The 20,534-nt window shown below is 38.2% G+C and overlaps 1 protein-coding gene across 10 annotated transcripts in view; it reads right to left on the bottom strand.

The window, feature by feature from the left end:
* PATJ (PATJ crumbs cell polarity complex component) overlaps positions 1 to 20,534 on the bottom strand; it is a 215,053-nt gene that overhangs the window by 44,201 nt on the left and 150,318 nt on the right. For 9 of the 10 annotated variants that reach the window (XM_050961967.1, XM_050961959.1, XM_050961963.1 and 6 more), the window contains 4 exons: positions 18,016 to 18,108; positions 10,973 to 11,047; positions 10,343 to 10,460; positions 8,521 to 8,657 (listed from right to left, as the gene is read on the bottom strand). In XM_050961967.1, coding sequence (XP_050817924.1) covers positions 8,521 to 8,657; positions 10,343 to 10,460; positions 10,973 to 11,047; positions 18,016 to 18,108 — 423 coding nt within the window. The remainder of the gene's footprint in view (positions 1 to 8,520; positions 8,658 to 10,342; positions 10,461 to 10,972; positions 11,048 to 18,015; positions 18,109 to 20,534) is intronic. The other variant, XM_050961961.1, reaches the window with a different exon arrangement.

Raw genomic sequence — 20,534 nt, forward strand, 5'->3', positions numbered from 1 at the left:
GTTATTTGCATTTCCCACATACAAACAAAGCGAGAAGAGAGGTATACAACAAATGCAACTGTATGGGATGAGAACAGGAAAATAAATGTCTAAAAATATATGATTCATGTTTGACACATTACTTACTGTGTCTCAGATTTAAAGAACAATAATATAGAATTTCTTAACTCAAAGGTTTTTAAAATAAACTAATTCCCAGTGGCTCTCTCAAAGGCAATATTTTATGTCTTACAACTTCTTGTTACTTAGTCACAAGTAGACTTTATTGATATAAAATATGTAATATGCGAAGTATTCTACATGAACTGGAGCATTTCCCAAAGGGGAACCATGGATGGTAAACTATACACATGATAATGTGAGCAACCTTTTGTTTAATATTTACAGTCTTATAAGGAAATAGTTGTATTCTGATTTGATGAACCAATTGTACTGTTTGCCTAACCCAGAATAACACATTTCAAACAAATTCACCATGCAGTAAAGGATATTGCAGCCAATAAACATAGCTATTAAAGCTGATAAAGAGGGCAGGACCTTCCAATGATTAGTAGTACTACAGGATTACGGACACATCCACTCACCCAGGGCAAGTAAAATATCATTAATTGTTTCATTATCATCAATCACCACAGTAAAGGGAGAGAAAACAGATTTTGTGCCTGATCTTATAAATCTGTCATTACACTTTTAAAGGCTGGTTCATGGATAACAGTAGAAGTCAGCTGGTTGCATGAAGGGTGTCATTGAAGAATTTGGCCCCATAAGGATTTTTCCAGAATTTAAAATAAACCCAGCTGCTGGTTACTTTGAGGCAGAGGAAGTTACACCAAATAAACTGTGCTATACTATATAGGAGTATTTGTTTCTAAATTCACAGATCTAAATGTAATCCAGAAGACAAAAGTTCAGCAACAGCAACCAAAGGCTGATTAATAGCCAAATGCCTACCTTACGTAAGTAGTATATTTAACGTACCATGCTGTATGCAGAATCCTTTCCAGAACCCAGATGCTTTGCAATGATTAACATTCACAAAGGATTAACAGATACCCAAAATGCAAAGTCAAAACACTACTGTAATAAAACAGGCAATATAATGTAAAAATGTATTACTGTGTTAACAAAAATATTTTTCGTTTCACAATACTGAAAAAAACACTTTTCTACAGAAGGTCAAGAAAAAAAATCTGGTTCCCATTTAAGTACAAACCCCTGACTGAAATGTTCACTTGCAAAGTTCCATTTTAAAAAAATGGTGAACCCATAATTTCAGTATGAATATAATTTTTCATGCTAAAATATGGATTTATTTTAATGAAATGGATAATATTTGTATTACATTTTATGGGCCTCTATAGTTACATCTGGTCCATATTTATTCAAATTTTATTCAGCTTGCATAATATTTTTGCTTACGGTTATATTAATTAAGATCAGAAAAGCTTAAACCTGAAAATTCAATGGCACTATTCATTAACATTCCTTCAGACTGAAGTCAGAGACATTTGCAAACTCTCCTTTGATTCTGAAATAATAAAACTAAAGTAATAAGATGTTTAGTGTAAAAATATATGACTTAAGTAAGAATGATAGAAAGATCTATGAATCACATGCCAAAGCAAACCAAAGGGTTTGAAAATGTATACATCCCCACTTTAGAGGGAAAAATAAAAGTGCAGGACCATGTACAAAATTTTAACACTCTCACTCTCGTTTTTTTAATTAAATTAAAATTGTGAAGGAAAATACTCAGGACCCAATGTATACCATAGGGTAGATCAGATGCATGAAAGTGTATGAGACGTGAAGCCAAATGCCAAGTTGCTTCAGCTACCTGTGAGGCACAGTTATTCCTGAAATCACTTTTTGAGATGTCCTACTGCTTTTGAATAGCTTTAGCTTAAATTTTGTCATTGATGTGAAAGTGAAGGTTATCAAGTATACGATCTGCAACACTGGTTTATTTTGACTCCTCTTTGTGATGTCTTGTATGCAATGTTTTCCTGTTGTGGACCAATGTTCATTAGGAATGAGGATGAACCCACCAATCTCATGTTTATGTTATCCATTTAAGAAACCAGCCCAGTTCTCCACTATTTCAAGTCAAAGACATTAATGCAGCTGACATCAAATTGCCTCCTATTTTATAAATTTGATGATGAGACTAACAATTCACAATTAATTCACTTCTTTGGGATACCTGTCCAATTTGCAATCTACACTGGCCCATCTGAACCATTTTACACAACTACACAGTTAGGTTAGCCCACACACCAAGCCAGAACTATTCAGAATGCTGAAGAATTTTCTCATTGCTTGAAACATCAAAGGCCCTATCAATTTACAGTTTTCTATCTCCATTAGCACCTTCCTACAGAACCATATTTTAAAGTTAAAGTTTACAGAAATTATATTAAGTTTAAACAAGGTTCTGTAGGAGGGTGCTAACTGTTAAATGAGGCTAGTATCTCATTTATACATAGCTTTCAAAGTTTCTACCTACTGGCACAAAGATTAAAGCATCTACAGTACAGGTCTATTTAATGATTACTGACCACCTTGATTACCTGTTGATCAACAGTGTACTTTATATACTGAAGACTAAAAAGAATGAGATGAACTAATGTATTCCTTCCTTGTGTGCACCCCATTCAGCAAAGAGATGGAAACAAAGGCCCCGATAATTCTCACATTTAAGTTAACAGTAAACATTCCCATTAACTTTAATGGTGCCCCCCAAAAGCACACGGTATTTAAGAAGTCTATGTAAATCTCGGAAGTATGATCACAGATACTTAATTCACACAGACTTTAAAAACAAAAACAAAAAAAAACCAGCCTCATTGATTCATTAAGAATTCACAAAGGCCAAGAGGATGATGCCTTTATGACTACTTTTTGTTCCCAATTGCATTAGTTAATCTAAGGACTTGGAACAGGTCAACTCATGAGACTAATCAACATTTCTAGAAGTACTCTTTTCTACATATGATACAGTATCAGAGTAGCATGCTTGTGTATGTATATATTTGATATCCAGATATAGGTACATCAGACAGAGCCAAGAGGCAAATATTTTATTACCTACAAATCTCTAGTGTCATTAACAAGACCCAAACTTTCATTAGTAATAATAATTAGCACTTATAACTTTTTCACTTTTAAATCACACCAAAAGCATTAATTCATACAACAACCCAAGAGGTAGATATTATCCCCCATCTTGTAGACTGGAAAAACTAGATGTGAAAAGGGAGTAAGCGATTTCCTGAAAATCCACAGAACTTTGCAAGCCATAATGAGAAGCAACTTCTGGCTTCCAGTGTTCAGATTAATTTATCAGTTAAGTATGACATTTTAGTTAAACCCATCAAATGGCTATAAAAGCATGGTTCAGAAATTAAAATTAAATAGTTTACCCTCAAAACCACATCGGCTTCTTCTCTTGGATAATAAAAAAAGATTTAAAACATAAGATTTCTATAGCCATTTTTGTTTATAGTTTCACTCATTGTATAATAGACTATTAACACTTTGTACCAATATTCAGGAGCAATATATTACTACTATCCTCAGGGGGACAGTATTATGCTCTTCATCAGTAGAGTAACTCAACAAATGTATTCCATTAGAAATAAATTTTAGCACTAGCTCTTATTAGTGATTGTACAGAAAACCTCCCGAACATCAACTGAGTGTAACCAATGTAGCCATCTGTAAACAGCCTGAAAAAATGGCTTTAAGAGGTCTGAACTTGCTTTCAAAGAGGTGTTGACCCTGAAACTTAAAGATGCCAACTTAAATGTCAATAGTGTTAACTATTTCATTGCTGAACATTTTAGCAGAAACATTCCTCACCACAGTAAACCAACCTAAGGCTTCTCCAGGTGCTAAAAGCCCCAAGCTGCCCCCTCCCTCGTACCAGTCCCTCTAGCTTGACTTCCTCCTCCAACAAATTCTATAGTGAAGATACTGTATGCATTTTCAAGAGTGCTCTTCAGTAAATTGAGAATTAAAAATGTTGGGGCACCATAAAATTAAACCAAATTTGATTAACAGAATACTTTTTTGGTTGTGTATTTCATTTTCATATTTAAATCAATAAAAATGCTCTAATTTTAAAACGTTATCTGAAGCTGTCACAGAACTTCCAGCCTCACACACCACAGAACCCAGGCCCTTTAACACAGAATTTAGGTCAATGTTGCTGTGATGTATAGGGCCTTGGGTAGGTGCTATGTAATGCCAGGTGGGTCCTAAGGTTTTTTGTTGTTCTTTACTTCCACACTCCAAGTTAAAGGAGACTGTTTATATCAGAGATGACTTACTTGGAAGGAAAGGAGAAGCCTTACCACACTACTCTTACAAAATTAACTGCTAGTCAAATTCACATAGAGGCTTCCCGAATTAACTGCTATAAAGGAGAGACCATGTATTGAAGAGATGCAACGTAAGATAAGTGGGAAAACCAGCCCTCAGAATGAAAAGGAATAACTACTCATCCTTAAATGCTAGGAGAGCACCAAGAAGAGAAGACAATCCCAACAAAAATGCTGACAGACATTTCAATTTTTCTAAGGACAGTCCTGACTTCTCCAGATCTGTTCTCCCAACAGTTACACTACTTCTATCTGGTGTCCTGCTTCCCCTTCGAGTGCAGCCAGAATACTCAATTACAATGCAAGCACCGCACCTTGACAAGTTTTTTAAACAGAATAATAAGGTCTTCTTTCCGATAAACAATATTTTAGTTAAGAAACTGCATTCTCATTTCTTGTGGAAATTAACCTCCCTGCAACGTTCTGCCATATTTTAATGCCTCTAGTTTGTGACTTTTGATGATATTCAAGGTTATAACTTGAAAGTCACAGAATGTATTTCATTTTTAAGTGGTGCTTATTTTTGCAGGCTGCCAGATTTACAATGCCAAAAGCCAGGGCAGTATACCATAAACGTAAAGGAGCTTCAAAATCATTTTGAACTGGACATTTCTATTCCATGAGGCAGGCTGTTGTGGTTCACTGTATTAACAGTAAAAAACCAGAGCAGCAAATTAATAATTAAATAATTTTGGCCGCAAATGTATTTAAAAACACATTGGGTTAGGTCTTTGTGTTCTTACCCTAGCTTTCTTTTTAGATTAATTTAACAGCCCTAGCAAAAATACACAAGCTCTTCATGGATCAGCTAGGATATTGGCACATCACAGTATTATTGTGAGCCAAGGTATATCACTAAAGAACCTACTATTCACAACTCAATGACTACATAGTCCCCCCTCAAATGTTTCCACAGTTATCCACACACAAAACACATGGTGGATCAGATGCAACTCTGAAGGAAAGGAAAGAAGAAATATGTGCCACTGTCTCATCTTCTGAGAGGCCAGTGCAGAGGGGAATTTTTCAGCAGCTTCGATGTGAAAGGAAGTGCTATTTGCACAAGCCTGCTCTTGCTCTACCATTGCTTGCCTATCCCCATATAGAGTACATCTCTGACACCTACAATAGGTATCTCATTCAATCTTCTATCTGTAGCATTTATACTCTAGGGATGCAAGACATCAACTCCCTATCTCTTTCAGACATGAGAGTGTACAGAGTAAATGGAGGCCTACAGGATAGTGCTCCTGTTCTCTTGCTCCCTGACCTCAAGAACTCCCAATGGCCACATTTGAAAAAAATATATTTTTAAAATATCAAATGCAACCATGTTGTGGAAGCCAGCTTCAAATTAACTTCCTCCGCTATGGAAAACTACAGGCCATGGGCACAATTTCCTGTCACATAAATAGGCCTGAAATAGCTGCAGATATCTATGGGCCCTGAGTATCAAATAACTCACAAGCAGTGAAGCTACCAGTCAATTATTTTGGCTTTACAAATATAAAATTTACCCACCTATCCCACAGAATTGAAAGTGAAGGATGAAAAGAAGCATGGGACATGCTAATTAGCTATCAATAGTTTCATTCCTTTGTTCTTGCCAGCGGCAGCTCCAGGCACCAGTGCTCCAAGCACGTGTCTGGGGCAACAAGCCACGGAGGGCACCCTGTCGGTCCCTGCCAGGGCTGCAGTCAGGCAACCTTTGGCGACTTGCCTGTGGGAGGTCCGCCAGTCCCATGGATTTGGCGGCGGGTACGCCGAAGCCACGGGACTGGCGGACCTCCCACAGGCAAGCTGCCAAATCCGCGGGACAGGGGACCTCCTGCAGGCGCGCCGCTGAAGGCAGCCTGCCTGCCGTGCTTGGGGTGGCAAAAAAGCTATTCGCCCCTGGTTCTTACCTTATAACCCGCAGATCCCGAGGGAGCAGGAGAAATTTTTCTAACAAACGCAGATGGTATTTCCCTCCACAGCTTCTGGTTTTGTTCTATTGTTCTCTCAGTTTTCACCATTACACCACAAAACAATCATCTCTCTGCCCTTGTGACAAACATGGCATGAAAATACTGAGGGCCAGGTCACCTGATGGTGTAAATCAGCTCTATTAACTGAGCTAAATCAAATAAACCCACTGAAGATCTGGCCCCTTTAGGTCTACAATTTGTCTGTAGTTATGCATACGCATGTCCCACTGAAGCGAAGAGAGACCGTGTGCAAGTAACTGAAGAAAGAATCCCTTAGGTCCCCACAGTAAATTAGCAGACCAGACTATGGTCTAACAAGAGCAACTTGTTTACTATGAAGTAATACTGCATACTTTTGAATTCTCAAAATGAACAAGATGAAGACCAGCTAAGATTTATTCTGGCAAGTCCTGTAATTTTAAAAAGGAAGTCAGACATGTTTGAAAATTTATTTCACATGGATGAATTTCTCTATTGCTGGAAGCAAGTTGATAACTTTACAAATTGTTTTCTTTACAAATTTCTAGGCTGACACTTTAATAAATAATCTAACAAACATAGAATCTAGTCTAAAATAGCTATTGAATTTAGAGCACAGTGTTTGTTTTTTTTCTCTGTTTGTCTGTCAGCAGAAACTTTTATGTATTTCATTACTATGAAATTCTCAGGAAAGTTTTATAATGGATTGGTTATGACAGGATGCCACTTGGAATTTGAAAACATTTAAATGAAGAAGCAGAGAGATGGCTCAATATAAAACCTCATATTTGAATCCCCTGAGTTTTACGGATCTTGATAAAATGGACTTGGGCACAAACCATCCCAGTTTTACAAAATCAAAACTGAACCAATGATGTTTGAAAAACTTAAACCAGCTCAACCTAGTTTTGCAAAACTCCATCTGAAAGAGAATCATTTTACTGAAACCCTACACATTTTGGAGCTTCAGATAAATGGGACCAAAATCCTGAACTACTTGAGATCTGGGTTCTAATATCATAAAACCAGGACACGGCCTACATTTTATAAAACAAAATCAGCCAGTTGTGCCAATCCATCTCTCTCCCTCTCATTTATATTTTGCTTAAGATGTGACTTCCTCTGAAATGTTACAAGTTGTACCTGCTGAGAGTAACAGATCTTACTGTTTAAAGATGTATTACTACATATTTTCTTGAATAACTGTATGTAAAGAGATTACAAAGCAACTCTATCAGCTTAACGCACTTCATGGCAAGATTCAGGATGACCCAATGCTCATGCAAACTGCAACAGAGCTGTATCCAGAGAACTCTGGACTCAACTTGCTGACACCACGAATTTCATGTTGAAAGTCTGTTAAATTATAGTACTCTATTGTATCTCTCAGAGAAAGAATGAAGAACTAAAAGAGCAAATTACCTAGCACAAACACGAAAGAAAAAGTTTAGGCTAGCTAACCTTTTGAACTTGCATATTGATGATATACTTTAATGGTGCTGAAAACAGTACACATTTAAGATGGTACTGACAAAAAAATCAAACTTTTTAAGCAGCATGGCTGGAGGGGTAGACTAAACAAAGGAACACACACAAAAGTAATAAAATTTTCTTTGTCGATCTGTGTCCAGCCTGGGGTGGTACTGGCAGGGACTTAGTAGGTACCCTGCTTAAACAGAGCACAAAATAAGCATTTGTGTTTTTAAAGTATGCAGGTGTTAGCACAAAGCGAAGCTGTGACATTCATTTTGTGATTCTGTCATAGACATTTCAGATTAAATAATTTACAATTTCATTACTTTTTTAAAATGAGAGGAAGAAGGCTTATGTGTAAAATAAATAGAGCTCATTCTAGGAATAATAAAAGTGAGAAATGGAAACTCATCGAAATCTTTAATTTATATGGTTTAAATTGTAGAAAGTGGGATACATAATAGACAATTATGATGGTAATGGAAGATAGTAATGAAAATATATATAACTGTCAATTTAAAAGGAAATAATAAATATTGAATCTTACATATCAGGCAAAACTACCAAGTTTATTATGAAACCAGCTGTATGCCATTCACAACACCGAATAATTTAGCAGAGGCCTATTGGATAAATGGTACTGCTTATTTCAAAATTTTCTTTTCCTTATTTTTTCTGCTTCGTAATTAAGGCAATGAATAATAGCTTAACAAACTCACAAGTGGAGTATCTTTCCCTCCTACAATGCTGAGACCAAGGCCTGATCGCCCCTTGGATATTTCTATAGTCATCTCTTGCCCTGGAACAACTGGGCATGTGGCTGGATCCACAGGCAACAGAGGAGGCAGCACATTGCCTAAAAACATTAAAAGAAAAAGAAATTAGTCAGCAATATTAAATGTGCATATAATTGATCTAATAAGGATGTACATTAGTAATTAAAGAGCAAAAACTTGCTCAATATCCCTCTACAGTCACATAGGAGGAATACTATAAAGATAACCTAAAATCTGAGCTTAGAACTACTAGAATCTGATGTGAAATTGCCTTCAGAATTGAGATGTGACTTGCGTGATTTTGTTCAGTATGACAAAACATGTTGCATTTAGATGTGACAACACAGTATCATGGCAGTGAAACACAGGGAATTTTTGAGGCTTACATTCAGGATTATTTTTTTTAAATCAACTTGTCACTTAGAACTAGACATGGTTCATATGCACTGTTGCAACACTTTTGTTCTGCAGCTGCAAAAGGCAACTATCCAAAATCAAGTGGCACAAGATATTTGACAAAAGAGCACTTCTGATATTACTAATGACCATCCTTTTGACAAACAAAAACTAAACAAGCTATGATCAAGTTCTTGTAGTTATTATTATTATTATTATTATTATTATTATTATTAAAATGGAGAAAAAAACCTTTTGTTTACCAATGGAACAGGAAATCAATATGGAAAGAAAAATTCCTTCAAACATTTAAAAGAGTATTAAATAATGGGAAAAATGTTTCAAACCCTTTTATATTAAAAAAATTGTTAGATTGTTGTAAGCAAGACACAAAAAGTAATTCTTCCGCTCTACTCTGTGCTGATTAGGCCTCAACTGGAGTACTGTGTCCACTTCTGGGTGCCACATTTCAGGAAGGATGTGGACAAATTGGAGAGAGTCCACAGAAGAGCAACAAAAATGATTAAAGGTCTAGAAAACATGGCTTATCAGGGAAGACTGAAAAAATTGGGTTTGTTTAGTCTGGAAAAGAGAAGACAGAGGGGACATGATAACAGTTTTCAAGTACGTAAAAGGTTGTTACAAGGAAGAGGGAGAAAAATTGTTGTTCTTAACCTCAGAGGATAGGACAAGAAGCAATGGGCTTAAATTGCAGCAAGGGAGGTTTAGGTTGGACATTAGGAAAAACTTCCTAACTGTCAGGGTGATTAGGCACTGGAATAAATTGCCTAAGGAAGTTGTGGAATCTCCATCATTGGAGATTTTTAAGAGCAGGTTAGACAAACACCTGTCAGGAATGGTCTAGATCAGTGGTTCTCAAAGCTAGTCTGCCACTCGTTTACCTGCCATGTTTCCTTGCTGGAAGGGCAGCTAGCATTTCCCTCCACCAGCGCCGCTTCCCGAGGCCTGCATTGGCCTGGAGTGGCAAACTGCATTCAGTGGGAGAAGCGATCGGCCGAACCTGCAGACATGTCAGGTAAACAAACCGTCCCGACCCACCAGGGGTCTTCCCTGAACAAGCGGCGACCCAGCTTTGAGAACCACTGGTCTACATAATACTTAGTCCTGCTATGAGTGCAGGGGACTGGACTAGACGACCTCCTGAGGTCCCTTCCAGTTCTATGATTCTACGGTTCACCCTCTGGAACATCAAAATAAAAACGATAAAGCAAAATGTGACTGAGGATTAAAACAATCCCAATTACAACAGAATATCATAGCTCATTGTGACAGTACTTGCTATGATATTACTGGGGTAACTTTGCCATTAATGTAAGCTATCTGGCAGAAAGAAATAATTGGTTCTCACTATGGTTGGTGAACTCTGCCTCTGGAGAAAGATAAGAAGGTGCTGGTGCCAAAGATATCTCATGTAAACTGATGGGTACTTTGGTTGAAGACTTCGATTGTTTTAATTGATTGAGGACCTAAAAGAAAGGAAAGGAGAAATCAAAATAGTTCAATTGTTAAAATACAAAAATACAAAGGCAGCATGTGTTGTTCTGAAATCAGTAATAGCTATCGATTAAAGCACAGTATGAAGATCCTTACATTAACTGGATTGGCAATAGAAAATTAGTTTAAGAACATTTAATATTCTTAAAAGAACCAAGTTGGGTAGGTTTGCTACTGTGAATCCAGAAATGCCTGCAAAGAAAGTCCGATGGAATTTCATTTTGCATAAGAGACTTATCTGAGTGAGACAACATTCTGAATTTTTAAAGAACAGGAAACTGTATTCTTAACACACTCTTGCACGACTATTTTTACATATTTAAAGAGAAGGATATTTTTAAAACTATTCAGTGTTCAGATAAGAATTAGTTTGATCTCTTCTCAGTTATAGAAGAGCCCTGGTAGCATAAATTGTGATACAACAAACAATTCTTCAGTTGAACTCCCCTCCCTCAACCTCCCCCTCAAATACAAACACACATACCTTTTCTGGAAGTTGCTCCACCAAATCCTGCTGATCTACCATCAACATCTGTTTGTCAGCTTTGTTTCTGACATCCTAAACAGGGAAAAGGGTAATTTTATTTAAAAAAAAAAAAAGTCACATCAGCTTCAACTTTCACTTAAATTAAATTTCTTCAAAACCAGAAAAATCAAGGCTCTGATTCTGTAATGTGATACTATTTACACACGACATACAATTACACTATGGAACTCTGCTACTTCATGATGCTGAAGCCAAGAATTTAGCAGGATTGAAGGAAGAACTGGACATTTACATGTAAAACAAGATTATCCAGGGCTATAAGTACTTAATTTAGATGCAATACAGAGGTTAGGAGGAGACTCCTGGGGGGGGGGGAAGGGGAAATAAAAGGGGTGAGATTATGCCACATCTGTCTATTGCGGGGCCTCTTGCACCTTCCTCTGACGCTTCTGGTACTAGCCTCTGTGCGAGACAGGTTACTGGATTAGATGCATCATGTGTCTGCCAATTTACATGTTCCTATGTACCTAAGAAATTAGAGTTGGGTATGTGTCTAACTTTAAGCATATTGAGTAGTCCCACAAGATCTTCCTGAATTGGGCCTACAAATAAGAGAGAACTAAACAGTCATCTAATCCCTCTCTCCCTTGCCAGTGCAAGATTATTCTCCGCAACAAAATAAATACTAACAATGTTTCATCTAGTCTTGTTATAAATCTCTCAAACAAAGGTGCTTCCAGCACTTTCCAGACACAAACAGATCTTACTGTCAGGAGAGTTTCCTTAATATTCTGTCTAAATTCTTCTAACCTACATTTCATCCCACTACTTCTAGTTTTATCTCCTTATAACATCCTAAAGAATTCCTGTCCTTCCTTGGCATATACACTCTTCAAATGTTTTCAGTCATGACAGTTCTTCTTCACTGTCTCTTAGCCAAGCTACATAAACTTATGCCAACATTTGCAGACTTAGGTAACTAAATACAGCTATTTATACTCGTGTTAAAGCACCTACATAAGCAGCTTGATGTTCAGAAATGCTGGGCATTGACTTCAAAGGATATTATTGGTACTCAGCACCAGTGAGAAAAATCAGGACACTTATTAAGGTGCCTAAATATGGGTTTGAGTGCCTAATTTTAATTACCCACATTTGAAAAATATTGGCCGTTTCCTCAAGTCTCATAAAAATTCATCATCTAAGGGTACAAAAAACAGTAGGAGACCTCTACAACTGTAAAAGAAATACATTAAATTATTTTAAAATTTTCCTTTGAAGTCTGCATAAATAGCAGGAAGACAAGGTAGAAAAAGTGGCGATTACTCTATTACCAGACATGGTGAGGGAAAAAATATGTAAGGAAAGATTACAGATGTTGCTTTCTAAGGGATTATTCTAATGAGCAGTGGGGAATTATTTCATTTGCTCCATCATTCATTATTACTATTCTTCATTATTCAGTTTGCTTTATGGGATTCAAAACGTAAAACTACATTTCACATGTATTGAAGTCTTTGTACATTAAGAAGTTATTTTATTACTCTTAGGCCACGTCCAGACTACCCGCCGTATCGGCGGGTTAAAATAGATTGCTCGGGGATCGATATATCGCGTCTAACCTAGACGCGATATATCGATCCCCGAGTGCGCTTATATCAATTCCGGAACTCCATCAACCCCAACGGAGTTCCGGAATCGACACGGAGAGCCGCAAACATCGATCCCGCGCCGTGTGGACAGGTGAGTAATCCGATCTTAGATATTCAACTTCAGCTACGTTATTCACGTAGCTGAAGTTGTGTATCTAAGATCGATTTTCCCCCCCTAGTGTGGACCAGCCCTTAGCTTCAAATTCATATTAATTAACAGACATTAAATTGTTGAAAAACACAAGAGTTACTGTGAATCTATCCCTGAAAATGTCTCAAATGCTTTGTGCTCAGAAACCCCAGAATGTACCAGAAACCACTTTATGAAATCCCTCGGTTACATATTGGGTGCAACAAGAACTCAGCTTTCAGCTGTATAAAAACAGATCAATGTTCCATATTCAGATATCTTTAATACAGTGCTATTTGTTTAACATTAATTTAATTATCCTTTCTATTTACATGATGCAGCAATGCATGCCCCACAGACATCAAGAATGCAAGCTGCTTGATGAGCACTCTCAGTTATCACTCAAACCATTCTCATCTCAGTCAAGATCCAAATTTTGAAAGAATCGCTTTATGGATTTAAAAAAATTTCCATTCTTTTTCTATGACCCTTCACAGGAATCAGCATAGCCAGATCCTCAGAAAAACATCAAAGCATTCTGTCAGCTAACCAGAGGTGAAAGTGAGCCGGTACGAGCCAGTACTCCGTACCAGCAGAGCTTTAATGTCCCTGCCCCGAGGTGGGGGAGGAATGGGCAGCGATGTTAGAGCGCTGCTGCGGCAAAGGGCCCTGCAGCGCTTTAATGTCCCTGCCCCATTGGTTCCCCCCTCCCCCGGAATGGGGGGTGGGGAAGGGAGCAGTTGCCCTGGGGCTGGTGATTTGAAAGGGCCAGGGGCTCCGAACACTGCTAGCACAGCAGCAGCGTCCAGAGCCCTGGGCCCTTTAAATCAACATGGGAGCCCAGGGCCGCGCGGGCCAGGTGGCCTGAAAAGGCTGGTTGGGCAATGCTGACCTCCAGCCCCGCCCCCTCTTCCCGAGGCCCCACCCCTCCCAGGGGCCGGAGGGTGGCCCATATTGGTAAGTGACCTAACTTACTTTCACCCCTGCAGCTAACCTCAACCACCCAGCTAGCACTGTATTTAGTTGGTAGCACTTTCATTGATCCCAGCTGAGAAATAAGTTCCCTTCTTTCCATCACTCTCTATCCAAACAGGTCCATGACAAATTCAGTTATGTAACTTTGCACTTCTAAAAGCAATGAACGGGCAGCATAGACTGTCCCAGGGCAGCCTGACAAATTTACAGAGAGTTAATGGACACAGTGAGTTGAATCACTTTGTACGTAAGTTTGTATTTTTTCATCATAATTTTACAAATAAGGTAAACACTCATGGTGACATGACTCTATGGGCAATAGGGGAAATATTATGCTCTCAGCAATAAGACATCTTTTTCCTTTGGCCTTGACAGTCACCAAGAGACTAGCAGCAGGAATCTCTGTTTATCTTGTCATCTAAAGAATGAGTCATTGAGCACAGACCTGCAATGTTAGCAAAGAGCAAAAAGTTCAAGTAGCAGTATGGGCCTTGAACACATAACGTTCTGGCTCGGAGGAAAGCAACAACTGTTAAGCCACTTATAAAAATTAGTATTTATATAGCAATACTATTGAAATCTCCAACACCCTTTATCAACTCCACATTCTAGAGTTATTTGCCATGATTCACCAAGCAATTTTCAAAATTTGGGTTTTGATAAAGATCTTACACAGCCTACTGTCCACCCGGCCGCCACTATTTTTACAGCCTATTCTATCTCTTGCTCCAGGGTCGGTATCATCTGAAACCACCAGGATGTTCCTGGTTAACCTAATAGCACTATATCCATCCTCCAAATCCATCTCCCTGTCCCTAACCTTTCACCTTCTCTTCAGCCTGACAACTCCATAGATAGGTTAGACAGACAGACAGATAGATAGATGATACTGGCTCTGGAGTGATTAGATTTACGTTGGGGTGAGTTTAGACCACTGAGTGTACGGTCATTACTGACAGATTCGATGGTCTAAACTCACCCCAATGAAAATCCAGTTACTTCAGTGGATGTACAACAAACATATATTGGATAAGACTACATTGCCTAGTGGATAGAGCACTAAACTGGACCTCTGGAGACCTGGGTTCTAATCCTTGCTCTGACAAGTCAATTCACTGCTCCATGCCTCAGTTTCCCCATCTGTAAAACGGCAATAGTGATACTGAGCTCCATTGTACAGTGCTTTGAGATCTGTGATAAAAAGCGGTATATAAGAGCTAGGTATTATTATTATAAAAACAATCTTATCTTTCCCCTATAAATTCTTCTCTTCTTGCTCTCTGTCATTGTTGACACACTAACATCCCTCCTGTCACCTAAATTTGTAATCTGAGTATCATATTGATGCCTTCTTTCCCCACATCTTTCCATTGTTTTCTTTGGACTCTTTCCCTCATTTATCCATTCTTGTCCACCCTTACTGCCAATGACTCAGTTCATGCTTTCATAACGTCATGTCTTAATTACTACCAGGGCTTTGGCACGGAGCCCAGAGCTGGAGCGCAGAGCAGCGGAGCTGCAGGTTTTTGCCTGGAGCCTGAGCGGAGCAGGAGCACAGCTCCAAACCCTGATTTACTACAACCTCATCCTCACTGGTTTATTCAATTCCCAACTTTTCTGCTCCATTACATGCAAAATGCAGCTGCCAACATAATCTTCCTTTCCCATTGCTCCAGCCACATCTTCCCCCTCACTCTTTTTGAATCTCTGAAATAGCTTCCACTCTTCTACATTAAACTCATGCTTTACCTCATTTTCAAAGAATTCCAAAATGCCCCTCCCAACTACATCTCTTGCCCTCATCTCCTGCACTATAATCTACTCCGTAATATCTGCCCAAGCTTTTTTCCTAACTGTTCTTTGTCTCTTTCAGCCACTTCAGACATTGTGTATTTTTTTCATCTTAATTTGTATCTCAGTTTCCCAGCTGCAGTATGCCAAATAAGGTAGGTAGAGTAACAAAAATTTGCATTTACAGTTAGAATCCACGCATTAAAACTCCAGTTCATTTGTATTCAGGCCCATTAACATTGCAGAACTTACGGGGCAGTTTGGACAATTCAAATGCACATATTCGACACTAGTACTTTGTCAATCAGGAATACAAACAAACCAATGTTAGCTTGGTGGCTGATTTCAATGCTCAAATACTATATCAACTTCTGGTTCTTTGCAAAAACTCTGTGGATTTCCAAGTATTTGTTTGTAACGTTCAAATATTTTTAAAACACAAATAGGTTTGCAAAAACCAAAGACTTTGTGAAGCAAAAGAAAAACAACTCCCCCAAAACAAACAAAAAAGCCATTTCTTCAATGAAAATACCTCACATAGATTATGCATAAATAACATGTCTCAGTTAAGAACTATACTAAACTGTTATGTGTGGGGTGGATGGTTGGGGGTTGAGAGGTAGACAAAATGACTGTCCCAAGAAATTTTATGTTTCTGTGGGTTAGTCACTCCTCAGCATACTTAGGATTTCTCTATTTTAACCTCTAACAGAGCCTTAAAAGAAGATTAAGGCACAACCCCAGGAATTCTAGATTTCTGATAACGCATAATCCTAACACATTAAACAACCACCACCACGTATCAATGCAGAGTTTGATATTTATTACAGCGCACACTCTGACAGTGACACATTAAACCAGAAGTTATGGATTTGATGCAGAAATTCTATAGCCTGTGTTATGCATGGGGACAGACGAGATTATGATAATGGTCCTTTTGATTTTAAAAATCTGTGAAGCTAGGATATAAATAAGTGTGATTTACAGTCACAAGCTTTTTTCTGGGGTACAGAAGATATTGTCGACAAAAGTAGATGTGAATGCCTTGTTGCTGAGTATAGCTCAAGAGAAGGACCAGCGAGCTGCATACAACTGCTGTACCTCAATATAGAACAAATTGTATTTACATCTCAATCATATGATCAGGTGGAGGAAATCATACACCTGATTTTCCTCTCACTTAGATAAATCAGGAGTTACTCACTAAAATTTAATTGCACTACAACAGCGTGAAAACAGAATGAGGCCCTGTGATGCCAGAAGACCAGGCACCAGCTCATGCCAAAGTCCCTATGTCCCCACTGAACTCTGATATATACGTAGCTGAAATCTGTCTGGCTCACTTGTGGGTTAATACTGATAGGATATGTATTAGAATTATAAGACAGTGTTTGGATTCTATTGAATTTTTGGGAGTTGCTGCATTCATTAATCTTACTTGTAATATCTGCGTTCCATATTGCAATGTAATCTTTGAAGGGATGTATTACGAGCCTTTATGACTGCATGAATCACCATACAGGAGAGGGTCATTAATTAGTGTGAAGAGAGAGGCTCGTTAAACACCCATCCGGAAAGAGGAAACCCATTGATACCAGACTGGCCGTGTTGGATCTTACAACTGGCAACTCCCTACATCTGGATTGAGGAATCATCAACAAGAGTACTAAAGGCTCTTAGAGTTGTTCTGCAACCCTTCTCCCCCTTTCCTCCGAGGGGGCTGGGGGGAGAGGAGTCCACTCGCATGACTCATTTTCATCAACTGAGTTTGCAACTGAGAGCATATGGCAGGAGGGGCATAAAAACACCAAACAAAAGGAACTAAGGATCTCTGTGTTGGAGGGATTTTGGAGGAGCAAGAAATTTCTTAGGCATAAGGAAGAGATCCCCATCTGCTTATTCTGGGCTAACTCTGAAAGATAAACTGAGCTTGCTGGTTATAGAAGCCTCTATTACCACTTAAAACCTAACTAACCTAATTCATGTGTCTATATTCACTTGCTTTCAACCATGTAAATGACTAGCTTCCTTTTCCTATTTAATACATCTCCATATAATTTATTATAGGAATGGCTACAAGCGTTGTCTTCCATGTGAAATCCAAGGTATTGGGAAAGTGACTGGTATTTTGAGACCAGGAGTAAAATGAATATTGCTGTGATCCTTGTGTTTAAGGGCCATCTATCACAAAGACACTCACATGGGTGAGGAGGCAGACCGGAGTATCAAAAGGGAACTGTCTGTGATTTTGTTTTAGGCTGTTAATACACTTGAGGAGTTTGCACTTAATGCAGCTGGCTGGTGAAATTTAAGTTTAGGACTCATGACCAATCTGGGGTTTGTGCCATGGTGTATTAACAGTCTACCCTGAGGTTGGCACTCACGCTCTTGCACCAGAGCTGGGAGCGTCCCAGACCCATTAAGTTAGCACTTTTCAAGCTCTGAATTTTGTGGATGACTAAACACATTTCTTTAAAGATAGCAACACATACCATTTTGATACATTCATCATCAATCGAGCTTTTCATGACAACTTCTGAGCTGCAATCTTCTTCACTGCTTGCATGTTCAGTGCCACTGTGATCCTAGTAAAGAGATTATTTTAAAAAACAAAATGTTGCCCCTAAATAGCTCATGATAAAATTAGACAGCATTTATGTGATGTGATGTTTGTTTGAAATAAGGAAGAAGATCCACAATGAACCATCACTGATTAAAATCAGTGCTACAAGTTTTAGAAAGCAAGTGCTGGTCTTTATTGGTCAAGGATCAATTTACATTAGGACCACCTCTTCTTACACAGGACTCCATGAATATTGTCATCAGCACTCAGGGAACAACTACTCTGACACTACTGAGGATGAAGCTCAGGAGGAAAAGGTGTTTTACTGAATGGTGCTCAGCTATGGAACTCCCTTCCGCAAAAGGTGAAGATGAGTATGTTTTACCTCCTTTAGAGCACATGCAACACACACCCTTTGTACAGTAGAGGCAGTGATATGACAGATGAGGAGTTTTCTTCCTTCTTAAGAGGTCTCACATTAAAAAGAGCCAATGGAACATACAATGCTACCATAGTTGAAGCAGAGAAAATGGTCTTACCAAAATAATGCTGAAACTTAATTTTTGTATTTGGTGCATAGATACCATGGTGACTTGTGCTTTCCACATATATACAGAGAGCATGACTGAGAAATGATGCAGCACATGCTTAAGAAAGGGATATTTAAAAAAACACTTTCCAAACCAAGAGGACAGAAGTAGAAACTTTAGCCTCTTTTCTTCCCTAACAAACATGTGATATGTTTTTACCTGAGAATTTTATTCCTTTTACCCAGCTCCTGAAGACGAAGAGATGTTTTTAGGGCTGTTTCCTCTCTCTCTCTCTCTCCCTCTTTTTTTTTTTTTTTTTAATTGTTCAAATGAATTCAAGTCACTGCTCTACATCCCAAGCACACACTTCCTTACAAAGCAAAATTGACTATATATTACCAATCCAATTTCCTGCAAAGATCTTCACTAGCAGATTTCTTTACCAAGCTATTCTAAATTCTTGTTAGGCATTGAACAGGTAAAATGGGAATTATGCAAAAATAGCCATCTTAAGAGGTAATCTACTTCTCTCCATTCTTTCAGAGGCTCACTCCATTCAGTATTCACAAACAACGCCTCATCCCAGTTACAAAACATTATGTAAGAGGTGGCTTTATGATATATTAAGGTTCTTGCAAACAGCTTCTATTAGACTTAGACACTATATTTTGGTTTAACTAGTTCATTTTGTACCAGTACTTTGTCTATTGTGGTCCAGTCCTATGGTTTCACAGAAATAAACATGTCCATGTTACAGGAGTGTTTGCTAGTCAGCCATTTTTCTCATTAAACTACTTCAATCAAAATGAAGAGATTAACATTAATTCTGTTTAGCAATAGTATTTTGTAATTATGTAAGATCATGACATACTGCTAAATTATTACCTCACCCACCTGTGTCTCTCCAGGCGTGTTTTATAAGATACAACAATTCTTATGCAAACTATAAGCCACACATATTGTTAAACATCTATTTAGTCTCTCCTCTGAAAGTACATAATATCGTCTACATTTTAAGATATGATTAATTTACAGCAAAAAATGCAACAAAGCCCTACATAATTATGACAACCATTTGAAGTATTTTTTACAGTGGTGTCAAATGTCTGATGGATAGCCCTAGAAATTGAAATTCTGTATTTAGCCACAAAACATGTAAAAAAAAAAAAAAAAAAAAAAAAAAAAAAAAAAAAAGTCTCTTCACTACATGTAACTTTACCCACCTACTGGGTCTACCTTTAAGGGTCAAACAGCAAAAGGGACAGAATTCTTTGGTTCCTGCATAGTGGTAGATTTTGGTGATATGGACACTTGACTACTAAACAGAGTTCATGTGATAGTTGTGCCATATCCCATGGAAAACAACTTCTAGTCTGATGACTTAAATTAGGTAGAAGTCTCTAAACCTATCACCAGTTCCTAAGCTATTCAACCACTCAAATAAAATGACAAACCTTTCCTCTGTCCCCCAAATGTACATTTACACAAAGCTGCTTCAAAACTGATATTGCCTTTCAGTGAAGGTTTTTAAACACGCAGCTTCACAGGAATGAACTCTTCAAGGGCAGGGTAACAGGTAATACCATGAGAGTGCAAGAACACAGCTGCTGAAGTTACTACTTGTCTTACCTTTACTATTTACCAACATGAGAAGGGAGATGTTCTAGATATAGTGTAGGGGGCAACAGCAGCTATCGAGGTCATCACAAAATGACCACGAAAACTTTAAAGTGAACCTAAAGGCTTGGTCCATAAAAACCACAGACGAACACGGATTCTGGCCGCATGGACCAGAACCCAATGGAGCATGAAGCACCAGTTCAAAAGGCAATATTCTTATTTTACGAAATAGATAAATGAAACTCAGGGTTTTAATTAAAGAGTTCCCCTGAAAGAAAAGCTAATTAATGTAGCTTTT

The sequence above is a fragment of the Gopherus flavomarginatus genome, chromosome 7, assembly GCF_025201925.1.
Source record: "Gopherus flavomarginatus isolate rGopFla2 chromosome 7, rGopFla2.mat.asm, whole genome shotgun sequence".
Classification (NCBI taxonomy): Eukaryota; Metazoa; Chordata; order Testudines; family Testudinidae; genus Gopherus; species Gopherus flavomarginatus.